This window comes from Clupea harengus, chromosome 15 (genome assembly GCF_900700415.2).
Source record: "Clupea harengus chromosome 15, Ch_v2.0.2, whole genome shotgun sequence".
Lineage (NCBI taxonomy): Eukaryota > Metazoa > Chordata > Actinopteri > Clupeiformes > Clupeidae > Clupea > Clupea harengus.
Genome location: NC_045166.1, coordinates 25,308,712 through 25,321,168, shown reverse-complemented (window position 1 = coordinate 25,321,168; position 12,457 = coordinate 25,308,712). Strand labels below are relative to the sequence as shown.

Sequence of the window (12,457 nt, the reverse complement as noted above, 5' to 3'; positions counted from 1 at the left end):
TCAGTGTTTATCACAAGATATTAATAAAATGCCCTTATGCCCCGTAAAGTCTTAGCCTATGCTCATGGCGTAGATATTGTTCATGCTATGTGATATAAACAGGAGTCACAAATGAACCATGCTTATCGAATAGCAAATGGTTAGATCTATTCCCCAATAAAAAGCAAATCTTACAATGACAAGGTCAAAATGCTAGCTTTATACATAAACACACTTTGATGTTTACTGAATTTACGTAAGCTTGGCTTAGGCTGTCATCACTGACACATTAAAGTAGGCAGCTGGATATGATTAAAGACAACAGCAAGGCTTTGGTTTTCTGCCTAAGGTTAAAAAGTAGAAGGCTGTCTCCTTGCATATCTATTGCTTGGGTGTCTCTTGCTCATAACATGAAGCTATCTTAGGTATTTTACTTATGTTCTGCACCTGTCGAGATTCACAAAGGATTCCCCCCCCCCAAACAAAAGGGTGGAAGTGAAATGCCAGGCACACCTTTGATGCAGTTATTGCCTACTGTTAGCTTTAAAATGCCATTCTGTAGTGGCATATCCTTAAAGGGGAAGATGTCTTTTCCTGATGTATAAACTTTGTGGTTAACACTGATACTACTATGTATGTAACAGTGATTCTGTGCATACAGTATGTAACAACATGACACCATGTTTTGCGGTCAGTCGTTGATCCTGTGGGAAACTGAGAAGGATGCATAGCTTTTAGTCTTGATCAACCTTGAAACCTCAGCAACAAATGTCTGCGGTTCCCAAATTCCATGAGTCAACCGTGTTGGATCTTCCAGGAAGTGCCTCATAGGAGTCTCACTCCACAGTCTGTGTACTATTTAGTGAATGCAGTATGTATGTATTACATCAATGCATTAATAGATTGCATCACTATATGAGATGTAAACCCACACGACATCTATTGTACGGGTGGACAAAAACTATCATAGTGGCTTGCTGTGTAATGTAAGCTTTAATAAGTGTTACAAGATATCTGGAATTGGGCATAATTTGACCTCATTCTCACGTAAATATTTAAATACATAGGGGTGAATGGCTACTGAGGGACAATGTTACAGGGCGAATGTGCAATCCACTTGGCATCATACCCCCCAAAGGTCAGAATATGTCTAACACAGCCAGCGTTTACTGGCGAAACAGTCGGCCTATGATTGAACTTGTGATTCTCGTCAGACAAAAAGACAACCTACATACAGTGAGTAGGGGTTTATTACTTTTAATCAATTCAGCTAGCTACAAAAAAGTCAACCACTTTCACAGACCGACAGGATACAGAGGGAGGTTTTAATATTACATGCGTCGAAGACATCAATCTCACAGCTTAACCTATGTGTCATTCAGGTAAGGTATGTATGTGTTTGTCTTCTTATACCAACTATTCAACATTTCAGCGATTTGGTGTGCATAGCTCGAAGTACAGAAGCAACAAAAACCCTTTTGTTTGATTTTTTGTTACAGATTATTATAGATGTATTTTTTTTACCAATCACAAACCACATGGGGGGAGAATAAACTAACAGGATACAGTCTTCTTATAAAAGTAAGGTCTCTCAGAAATATGCATCTTTGCTTTACATTGCAAACGTTTATTTATTTTTTTTATTTTTTTCAGAGCATCCAAAACCTATGTTACAGATAACAGCCAGTCCCCATCCTGTCTGCACATATTCAACATCCTTCACTGAACTGCATATTCATTAAGAAAAACAGGTTTTTTTGGGGTACCACCTCTACATTTTATTTCAGCTTTGCCTCACCCCCCCCAAGATCATTGTGCATTATTTTACAACAATGGTCACAGTCTGTAAATAGAATATTGACAGAAAGAGTGGCACTATTGCAAACTTGCAGGAATATGGAAACGTTCAACTGTGTCCTAATACTGAGCATGCGTTTGTTGATTTTTCGCTACTGCCATGTGTTCATATATTTTTTTTCAAGATTTTTTTTTTGTTCAAACAAGTTTTTATTTATAAGACTAAAATCTACCATTGCTCATGCAGAAACGCACAATTCACATCACTTGGAATGCAATGTCTATTACGGCTACAGAGTCTAGTTGCACATTGTCTAAACAGTAACTGATGTGTGGTGATGGATAATTAACCAAAGACAGCCATCGATTGTAAGTGCTTTTTCTGAATTCATATCAGTAAGTTGATCATCTTTTCCCCCTTCGTCATTTGTCATGACAACATCAAAATAAGGATCATGACAGTAGCCTCATGGAATGACACAGTTTACTAAGACGATACTGATATACTGGAAAAAGAAAAAAAACGCCTTGTACAGCATTCCTAATATAGTTTTCATCCAGCAAAGAGTACATATCATATATATGTATATATATACTTGTGATATATAATATATAGATATATATGATAAAGAGAATAAAAACTTCACAAGTGAGTTAGAGCCATCAAGATAGCACTATATACAACCTTTGGAAAAAATGATACGGAGTATAAGAAATCATTTTTTTTTTTTACGAGGACAATCATTGAAAAAGCTGACAGACAACACACAGAACAACATTTACAATGGGGGGGAGGTGATATGTGCATGTGTGCAAACCGAGAAGGTTAATACCATGATAAAAGCATGTTTGCGTTTTTTCGACAAACCGCACTGTTGGTAAAAGCACCAGCTCTGGGCGCCTAGCCGAGCATCTTTGTGGCCCGCTGGTTGGCATCATCAATCCGGGTTTTGTTGGAATCAGCCTGAACAGAAGAAACAGCGCTAATAAGTTACCTGTCCCTGCACATGTTGTTGTTGATAGTATAGTTTGTTTATTTTTTCTGCCCAAGGAGGTCTTAGTTTTGTCTGCCTATGCATGCATTTGTAAATATCACTGATTGGGCGACAGTGGTACAGTGGTAGAGAAGTCGTTTAGTAATCAGCAGGTTGCTAGTTCGATTCCCTGTCGAAGTGTCCTTGAGCAAGACACTGAACCCCTAATTGCTCCTGATGTGCAGTGTGCCATCAGTGTAAATGTAAAATGTGTATACATTGTAAGTCGCACATATGTAAGTCGCTTTGGATAAAAGCGTCTGCTAAATGACTAAATGTAAATGTAAATGATTATATGTTTTCATGTTCTCGAGCTTTCACATCATGGTTGAGTATGTTCCTTGATTCTTGAGGACTGACTCAAAATATTCTAACACAATTTCTACAGTCACAAATTACATGCAAATGTTGTCAACTTGTTTTGAGATCCCTGATGACTTCACAAGCTCCATAATCCATACAATCATGACTACGTGCTATAAATGAACATAACCTAACACCGTTTTTCTGGGATTCCTCAGGTCTGGTGATACATTAGCCATACCTTCTCCATGATCCTGTCAATCTGGCGATTCTGGGTGTCAATCTCGTTGCCCATGTCCAGAGCCATGTGGCGCAAGTTGCCGATGATGCCGCCCACCTGCTCCAGATTCTCATCCATCTCGTTCTCCCGGGCATCATCTGTTACCCTGCACACACACACACACAAACACAGACAGGCGTCATAACCCGGGCGGTACGCCAGAGGACACACATAGCCACGCAGACATGTAAACAAGCACACACACACACACACACATACACAGCATGCGATAATACACAAACAAACCAATATGTGCTCTCTTGCATACACACAATCACACTCAATCTATCTTACACACTCACTCCCACATTTTACACACACTCTATCTCTCAGCAGAGATACGTTCACACATATACATATACACACACACACACACACACACCCACACACACACAAGGGCAGACGGCATAGGAGGTCCCCCATCCCTACAGGTTACCAAGGTGCTGCATTAGGCAGGATTACATATGCTGACTGTGTAAGATCACTGGGAGAGGTCCCATAGTTTCCACCCATCTCAACTCTCTGTCCTGTCCCAATTATGCAGTCCCCTTTGACATCCCAAATCCCCCCTGGACCTCAACAGTGTGTGTCGTCGTCATCCCCGCCATTCTCCCCCCACCCACCCACCCACACACACACACACACACACACACACACACACACACACACACACACACTCACACACACACACACACACACACACACACACACACACACACACACACACACACACACACACACACACACACACACACACCTATTCAGATCTTGCTGACCTGATCTCATGACACCAAGGACCAGTTCCATTCCCCAGTTCACCACACCAGCTGTCTTCCTGAGCCCCCAGTGAGTCTTTAGACTGCCCCCCCCCCCACAGGGCCACTCTGCTCCTTGGCACAAACCTCCAGCTGCACTTCCACCTTTATAACCCTTCATCAGCAGACTCTACGTCTTGAGGGAGTTAAGGTGTACAGCAAAAGGTTGCATATGTTCTACCAGTCTGTTGTTGCAAGTGCAATCTTTGCAGCCATCTATTGACAGAGTCTATTGACTTTCATTTCAAGTCCATGTGCTTGAGTACAGAAGAAGAAAATTGTGTCCCCGTCCAAATAGTTCCTGGCTACTCTATATGTATATATTTGCCAGCGATATGTATTGGAACCATTTCCAACTCCCCGCTCTGTAGCTTTATGTCTGCCCATCCCTCCCAACCCCCAGCACCCAACCTGCCCTGAGACAGCCTCCGCCCTGCCCCCCACTCTCACCTGCGGATGAAGCCTCCGCTGATGGCCATCTGTTCACGCTCGTCCACCACGCGGGCGGGCTGGCTGTTCACCACCCCGTCCTGGTTGTTGCCCCAGGCCTTGCTTGCACCGGTCTTCATCCTATGCGGAGACGCAGGGAGAGAGAGTGAGAGAGCTCCGGGCCCCTGTCGGATGCTTCCGTGCTTGGGGAGCAGACTCGCTTGTTTGTGCTTTCAGTTTTTTTTTTATCGCCCACACGGAAGCCATTTTCATCACAGACGTACACAGACAAGTGAAAAAAAAAAAATGATACAACAAATTCCCGACAAAAATGACAGGAAGCAAACAGTTAGACTAGTAGAGAGAGGCAAACCAGGAATGAGGGAGAGGTCATTCTCTTATTAACGTCTGTTCTTCACATGCTGCCTTCTCCACTGGACACGACACATGAAGACAAACCCTGTTCCCTGTGAAATATACCTCTCCTTGACTGTTGAGATTTAGATACTCTTGGAGGTGGTCCCCCCCTCTAAATTCCAGTCTTTATCCCCTCATTCCCCTTCTCTCTCCATCCTTTCCCTCCCTCACTCCCTCTCCCCCCCCCTTCCTTTCTTTGCTATGACTCCTCTATGTAGCAGAGTGATCTCTCATGTGTTAACGGAGAGATGCTCCGAGTCCGACAATGACAGACAACAAACAGGACAGGCCTCAGCAAGACAGACAACACAGAGGAACAAGACTGCCACACCGGTGGGGAACAAGTGGAAATAACTGTGAACGGAAAAAATGAACTGGAGGAAAGAGTGCCCTGTCACCCTACCCTTTTCTTGACATTTTCAATCTCTTTGCTAGAGATTATAATTACAGATACGTCTGAGAATGTATTGCCTCCATATCCCGAAAAAAACATAACCTGAAGATTAACTGCAAGTCTACGGAGAAAATGCTGCATGTTCTCTCTAAGTATAGCAGCCATTTTGGTAAGCCTCGTATCTGAAATGGACTCTCCCGCCCTATTTGCTCAGCCTGCTGTTTGTTGTTGATAGACTCTCAGTGCCCGTTGGGCGCTATCTCCTCCTCATGCCCAGTAATAGAGAGACTGCACTCCTAGGACGCCTGAGGAGTTTTCCACTCTTGATTGGCTAGAAAGAGAGGGCAGAATATACGAAATACATTTACATTTAGTCATTTAGCAGACGCTTTTATCCAAAGCGACTTACATATGTGTGACTTACAATGTATACACATTTTACATTTTACATTTACACTGATGGCACACTGCACATCAGGAGCAATTAGGGGTTCAGTGTCTTGCTCAAGGACGCTTCGACAGGGAATCGAACTAGCAACCTTCTGATTACTAAACGACTTCTCTACCTCCTGTACCACTGTCGCCCCTAGAAATAGGCTCCCTGGCTAGGCGAAACAGCCATTAGGTGAAACAGGTGTGCTGGCATTAGGGTACATTTACATTACATTTACATTTAGTCATTTGGCAGACGCTTTTATCCAAAGCGACTTACAATGTATACACATTTTACATTTACACTGATGGCACACTGCACATCAGGAGCAATTAGGGGTTCAGTGTCTTGCTCAAGGACGCTTCGACAGGGAATCGAACTAGCAACCTTCTGATTACTAAACGACTTCTCTACCTCCTGTACCACTGTCGCCCCTAGAAATAGGCTCCCTGGCTAGGCAAAACAGCCATTAGGTGAAACAGGTGTGCTGGCATTAGGGTAATTTATGTCCCTTCTTCTGCCTGCAGAAGGGTCTGCCGGATGGCTGCCCCCTTTCAATACCTTCAGGGAAACTCAGTTTCCCAAACTTAGTTCTTGAGTATTCAAAATGGAAGACTGGAGGGTTTTGCATATCGTTTTCTTTCTCTCGCAGTCTAAATTGGGCCCACATGTGAAAGCACTGGCATTCCGTCCGCAGTTTCCCCTCTATGTGCATGGTTAACCTTGGATCCTGGGGAATAATAACTCATGTTTTGTGCAGAGAGAGAGCAGCGAAAGCTTTCGCTCTGCTGCTAGAGTTTTCATTTTAAGTGACGGACCGAGGGAATGTTTCATTCTCCCTTTTCTCTCCGCCCCCTGGCATCTCTTGGGCATTGACTAGCAGTGCCATGCTGAGGCGGAGCGAATGTGGCTCAACAGTAAATACACCGGCGGGTAAAACCTCGACTGTGACTTGCCTATTGGTTGCCCGAGGCCCTTTAGCGAATAATAAACCCCTGTGCGCTCTTATTACATCTCAGGAAATTTGTTTTATGAAAATATAATTCGCTTCAGCGTCGCAAATATCGCTTCTGATGAGACCAAAATGGAGTCTTCGGTGCAGGAGTTTTTTTCTCGCTTGCTGTCGAAAGGCTTTACATCATGCAAATTAGATTTGAGAAAAGTGTGATTGGGATTGACACTGACATAGAGGCTTTGCTCCACAGGCAAGCTCAACAACCCCCTGAAAGAAGAGAGGGAAAGAGAGAGCGAAAGAGGGAAAGAACATCTGAGTGTCGCATCTAAGTGACGGTCTATCAAAGCTTCAACTCAACATACACTGATGGGTAGCTTTCCTCTCTTCTCATATTTAGGGAGGGAAAGAGCAGCCCCACTGACTGTTCCTCCGACACGCGATACTAAATCCCGCCAGGGTGTGCGTTAACGCCTTGCTCTGAGATGGTTTTTTCGACTCTGTGTCTTCTCTGTGCCTGACCCAGTTCTCTGCCATTGCTCGTCACCCCCACCCATCCCCCTTTCCCTATGGGGAGGAAGCGAATACACATAACCTTGGTGTTTCGCCGAAGCTACAGCAGACACTGAGCTTCAGCCTTTTAATTCCCCCCTCCAGACACTAAACACCTTCTCTTTCACTTTCATTTTCCTATATTAGCCTGGCATTTACTAGCCAATACTCAGGTCTTTTAAGGTTAAAGAAATTAGTATTTAAGAGAAATACTCTTAAATGTAGGGTTTTACTGTAGGGTAATTGTTCAGTCTATCTGATTCTGTGTTTCCACAGTTCACGCTTGCAGTTAATACTAACTAGGCATCATTTAAGAGTTCATTTTCATGAATATTAGTAGCATCATTAGCATCAGTAGCATTGAGTTGCATCAGCATGCATGGGCATTCACGGACATGCTAACTGGTCATTCCAGTACGTGGCACTCATGGAAGTGGTTGCAAAGTGGAAAAAGGTCTGTGGGCTACATCTAGCACAAAGGCTAGAATGGGTGTGTAGTGTACTTAATGTTGGCATGCACATGAGGACCTAGACTAGCCAGTAGACCCCTAGTGGAGGGGGCATGAGAAGAGGATGGGAGATGTTTTGGGGAGGTTCTGTTGGTAGCCCTGGTGTGAGTGCAGAGGAGTGGGGAGCTGGGGATGTAGACTGAGCATTGTCATGACATCAAGCTGGGGTTTTCTTTAAAGTAATTCTACTACTGTGGCTACTACAGCTGGGCTTATTTTAGGAAGTTCTGATCCGGAATGGCAGGATTCTGTACCCAGAATAGGGCCCTATCTAGGTCATTCAAATGTGGGAAAGGCTTTCCGGTATGGAACTGTGTTCTTTGCCGATCCAAGAGAGCTGCGTGTTCTGGAATTTGCCATTTTACGCACTTCTAAGGTACTCCACAACATGAATGAATAGAGAAGGTGCTGAGTCATGGTTAAAAGGGTGCCTCAAGGCTGTAGTTTCAAGGCAGTTTAACGGTTGGCCCATACGTAATGGCTGGACACCATGATGGGAATAAAATACCTGAGGCCAGGGCTTGTGAAGCTGCTGTGTGTGCACTTAGTTTTGTGAGTATATAAATGGCTGTTAATGCATACCTATTTATGTGTGTGTGTGTGTGTGTGTGTGTGTGTGTGTGTGTGTGTGTGTGTGTGTGTGTGTGTGTGTGCGTGTGTGTTGATTATGTGAGCATGCCTCATGCTCAATCTTCCTCTAGGGCAGGTCACAGTGAAGATTATGGGGTTAGGGGGTTGGTGGGGAGGCTGGATGCAAGGCTTGGGACTCGAGCTTCAGCTGCCATGGACCAGTCGCCGCTACAAAGCTATTATGACTATCATCACTATTATTTATTAATAGCAGGCAGGCAGGCAGGCAGGCAGGCAGGCAAGCACCTACTTGTTACACGGACAGGAGCAAAGACCACAGAATTTTCCTAGATCGTTCAAATTCTTTTCTGCATCCTTCATGTCCTTATTGATTTGGTCCATTCCCTCTTCGATGCGCTCCAGTTGCTCTGATTAAACACAAGTAATTTATCCCCCACAGAATGAAGCACAGAAGAGAAGAAGAAAGGAAAAAAGAGAAAGGAAAGAGGAGGAAAGAGAGGACAAAGAAGAGAGGACAAGGAACTTCAGACATTCACTTTGACAAAAAAAAAAACGAACGAACGAACGAAAACCAAAAAAGAAATGAAATAAAATAACAAAATGGACGCCACCACATACGCAGAAGAACCTTCCAGCAATGTGTTCAGTACCTACTTGTTACATGGGCATATGAATAGGCCACAGCATTTCCCTAAACCTTTTAAACTTTTCTCGGCCTCCTTCATGTCTTGGTTGATATGGTTCATGCCATCTTCAACACGATCGAGTTGTTCTGGTCAGGACAAAGGGATGACAGCAGTGGAATGAGTATTGTACTGGGCGTGAAAGAAATGAAAACTGCTTGCTGGGCTAAGTGTGGTGTCAATCTCTGGACGGGGAACACTCAACTGTGAGTTTTTTTTTTTTACGTGGTCAGTTTGAGGGACATCGCCAAAGTATGTTATGCAGACTTTGTAATTCAAAGAGTACTTAATAGAGTGACTTCATGAATACACTGAGGCTGTGTACATGTTATTCAGTATTTTAGGCATGGAGCATTAGGGCTCTGTTGCCCCACTATACATCTATTCTATAACCCAAATATTCCTCTCTTGCTTTTGTAGAATTAAACAACACTTGAACCTTGAGCTTGATGAAATCCTTTTCACAACTTCTCCTTCTTTAGTCTGTTAAAATTAAAGCATAACCTATTTAAAGGAACAACAAAATAAAGAAATCATTCCAGTTATTCTGGAACCCATCATTCTGAGACGTTTATATGTCCATCTTAAGCTGAAAAAAGATAAAAATTGTGAAGTAAGAGCTTAGAAAAAAAGGCTCTCCTAAAAGGGGCATTCTGAATATAAAGATTTAACAACTTTAAGGAAATTAATGAAAAGGGCCTTGTTCTTGGACAGGACTGTGTGGTCTATCGTGGCCACCTCAGGAGATAAGGGCCATGCCGCTTCAAGCCTTTAATTAGACATCCGGGTTGAATTAAAGAGGAAGCTTTGATCTGTCGGTGTCTGGGCTTAGTGTGTGGGCGGCCACTGGTTGATAATGTCACTCGGTGCACAGCCTGTGTTGGGAGAAGCCTTCCCCGACATGTGGAACAATGGCTAGCTTATAGTTAGTATCTGTGTGTCCAAGGGAAGATCAATGAAAAATGACAGGGGGTGGCTAGGTTTGGTGATTGACAGCGATGCAGTGGCGGGGGATGGGACTGTCTATTTTAGTTGTGAGGACGGGATATGAGGTCTACAGGCAATTATGTGGGGCTTCTAAAGAGTAGGGAAAGGAGAAGAAGTGGGGCAGGTATAGGAATGGTTAAAGTGAGTGTCGGCCAATTGAGCCAGTCACGTTTGTACAATCCCTGGAGTATTGCACCGTTAAACTCATTATCTCAATTAGCATTAAGCATCATTAACTCTTATCTTATCCGACGCTTCTCAAAACAAGCCGGCAGTCGATATACAGTAGAGGTGTCACAACATCACAACAACGAGGCTTTTTATACAGCCTGTTCAGGGCAGGGATATTGCACCATCATTCCACCTCGCCGTTCTGCATGAAAGGCATAAGGACGGAAATGGGGGGGGTCATTCCTGGTCCGCCTCTGAGCTGGCAGTGGAGGTAGTCACAGAGCCGAATCGGCGTCTGTGTAAAAGGGAGAGCCAGCGTGGTGGCATAGAGGCGTGACGCAGCCTAGCAACTAACCAAAATTAGACAAGAGTAGCGTGTTGTCACATGAATCCAACATGATGAACATTAACATGTTTGTCCAATTTTGGTGTGAAGAACATTTCAGAACATTTCTATAAATGGACATGGCTTACAAGAGCCCGTCGACGCTAAGTTCACCCAATCGTTGGTTTTGAAAGTAACAGGCAGGCTAGTTTATTTCCCCACGCGTATTCGAGACAACTCGGAATTTGGAATGTCCAACATGATATTTCCCAGCTCTGACTTTAATGTGTTCATGCTAAATGTAAACACAATCATTTGGTGATGAGTCATCAGTGGATTTTCTTTCTATCTGCTGGGCATCAATAATTATGTACAACTTTTTTCCTTGTTCATTCTGACACACAGCCTCTTGATGCATTTTCTCATGCATTTAATAAGGTTTTTAAACCTTTGGAAGAGTAAGTCTTTGTTAGGCTCTGTCAGGTTCGTCTCCATATTGATAATGATGTAAAATTGATTAAATTACACACCTCACTGAGGCTGGGGATATTTATATATGGCATATACTGTATATGGGGATATATATATGGGGCCTCCGTTTTTAAGTGCACTGCATTTGTGACATGCATTTTGTGGTGGGACTTAGCGCATCTTGGTCTGGCTTCCCCTTTAAGTCCTCTTCACAGGTCGGTGCCGTTTACTAACTAGGAGAGGTCAGAGTGTGAGGCCTGCTTATACGGCTGGAGTCTCGTTTAAATAGGCTTTAGCAGCCAAGCCTGGAGGTCTGAGCGGATGGGTGGAGATTTGTGCTCTCATCCCCACTGCAGACGATGCCAACGAGAGTGGCTAATTATCAGCTTTGGTTGGGGTGGTTTCCCAGCACCAGCCAGTCACAAAAGCCGACCAAGGCTAATAGTCTTGGCAAGGGCAATTATGTTGCTTCTTCCGTCTCTACAAGTTAAACAAGCGATACTGAAAACATGTGTCCGACTGTCACATTAGTAGACCTAACAATTGAGGAGGCTGTGCTTGGCACCTGGCGCATGAAGTTCAACAAGATGAGATGATGATGCTGTTCTTTTTGACCAGGGATCATACAAAGGTGTGTTAGTGTGTGTCATGAAGAAGTGTGGATTTTGTCATTACCAGCTAAATCGATCGTTTTGGTTGGAATATATCACCCACGGAGGGTAACTGTTGCACTAGTTTACCATTCGTCATGGTATCCTTAGGTAACAGTGAGGATGGCAGTCATTTTGAGTCGCTATTTTGAACCAAACAGTCTAACCCAAATCACGATCGCCTGAGGAATCTTACGTCTTGGATGGACTGATGTGGTAAATACTCTCCTAGGATACATTGTGTCAAGGCCAAATATTCTCCGTTTTGTGGTAAAAACAAAATAGAAAATAGAATAGAAGTAGAACAGTTATAAATGGCTGTTTGTTGTGAATCCAAGATGTTATTGAAAAGGAGGAAAATGGATAAGACAGTTGTTAATGAAAAGAAAGGGATTCAATAAAGAACCGCATGCTTCATGATATCTGGTGTCAAATATTTAAATAGACTAGTTGTATACCATCTTACATAGATATACGTCCTTCATATTAAATTACATTGATTTATGCTTCAAATCGCACTGTATCATGTTAATGTTTAAAGAGTTTAATAATCAATAGTTTCGAATTTGATACATACTTTTAAACTTGAAACACTGTCCCTGTACATGTTAGAAAAGTAAAATGAAGATGATATTATTCTAAAAGTTTAGTGCCGTTACTAACTCAGATGCGCGTCCCCTTCCTC

At 43.2% G+C, this 12,457-nt stretch overlaps 1 protein-coding gene across 1 annotated transcript in view; it reads right to left on the bottom strand.

Moving 5' to 3' along the window:
* Window positions 1–1,220: 1,220 nt before the first annotated feature.
* Window positions 1,221–12,457, bottom strand: part of snap25a (synaptosome associated protein 25a) — a 29,973-nt gene continuing 18,736 nt past the window's right edge. The window contains exons 5-8 of the mRNA XM_012820976.3: window positions 8,775–8,892; window positions 4,659–4,778; window positions 3,355–3,499; window positions 1,221–2,740 (exon numbers count right to left, since the gene is read on the bottom strand). Of these exons, the coding sequence (XP_012676430.1) occupies window positions 2,678–2,740; window positions 3,355–3,499; window positions 4,659–4,778; window positions 8,775–8,892 (446 nt within the window). The 3' untranslated portion in view covers window positions 1,221–2,677. The remainder of the gene's footprint in view (window positions 2,741–3,354; window positions 3,500–4,658; window positions 4,779–8,774; window positions 8,893–12,457) is intronic.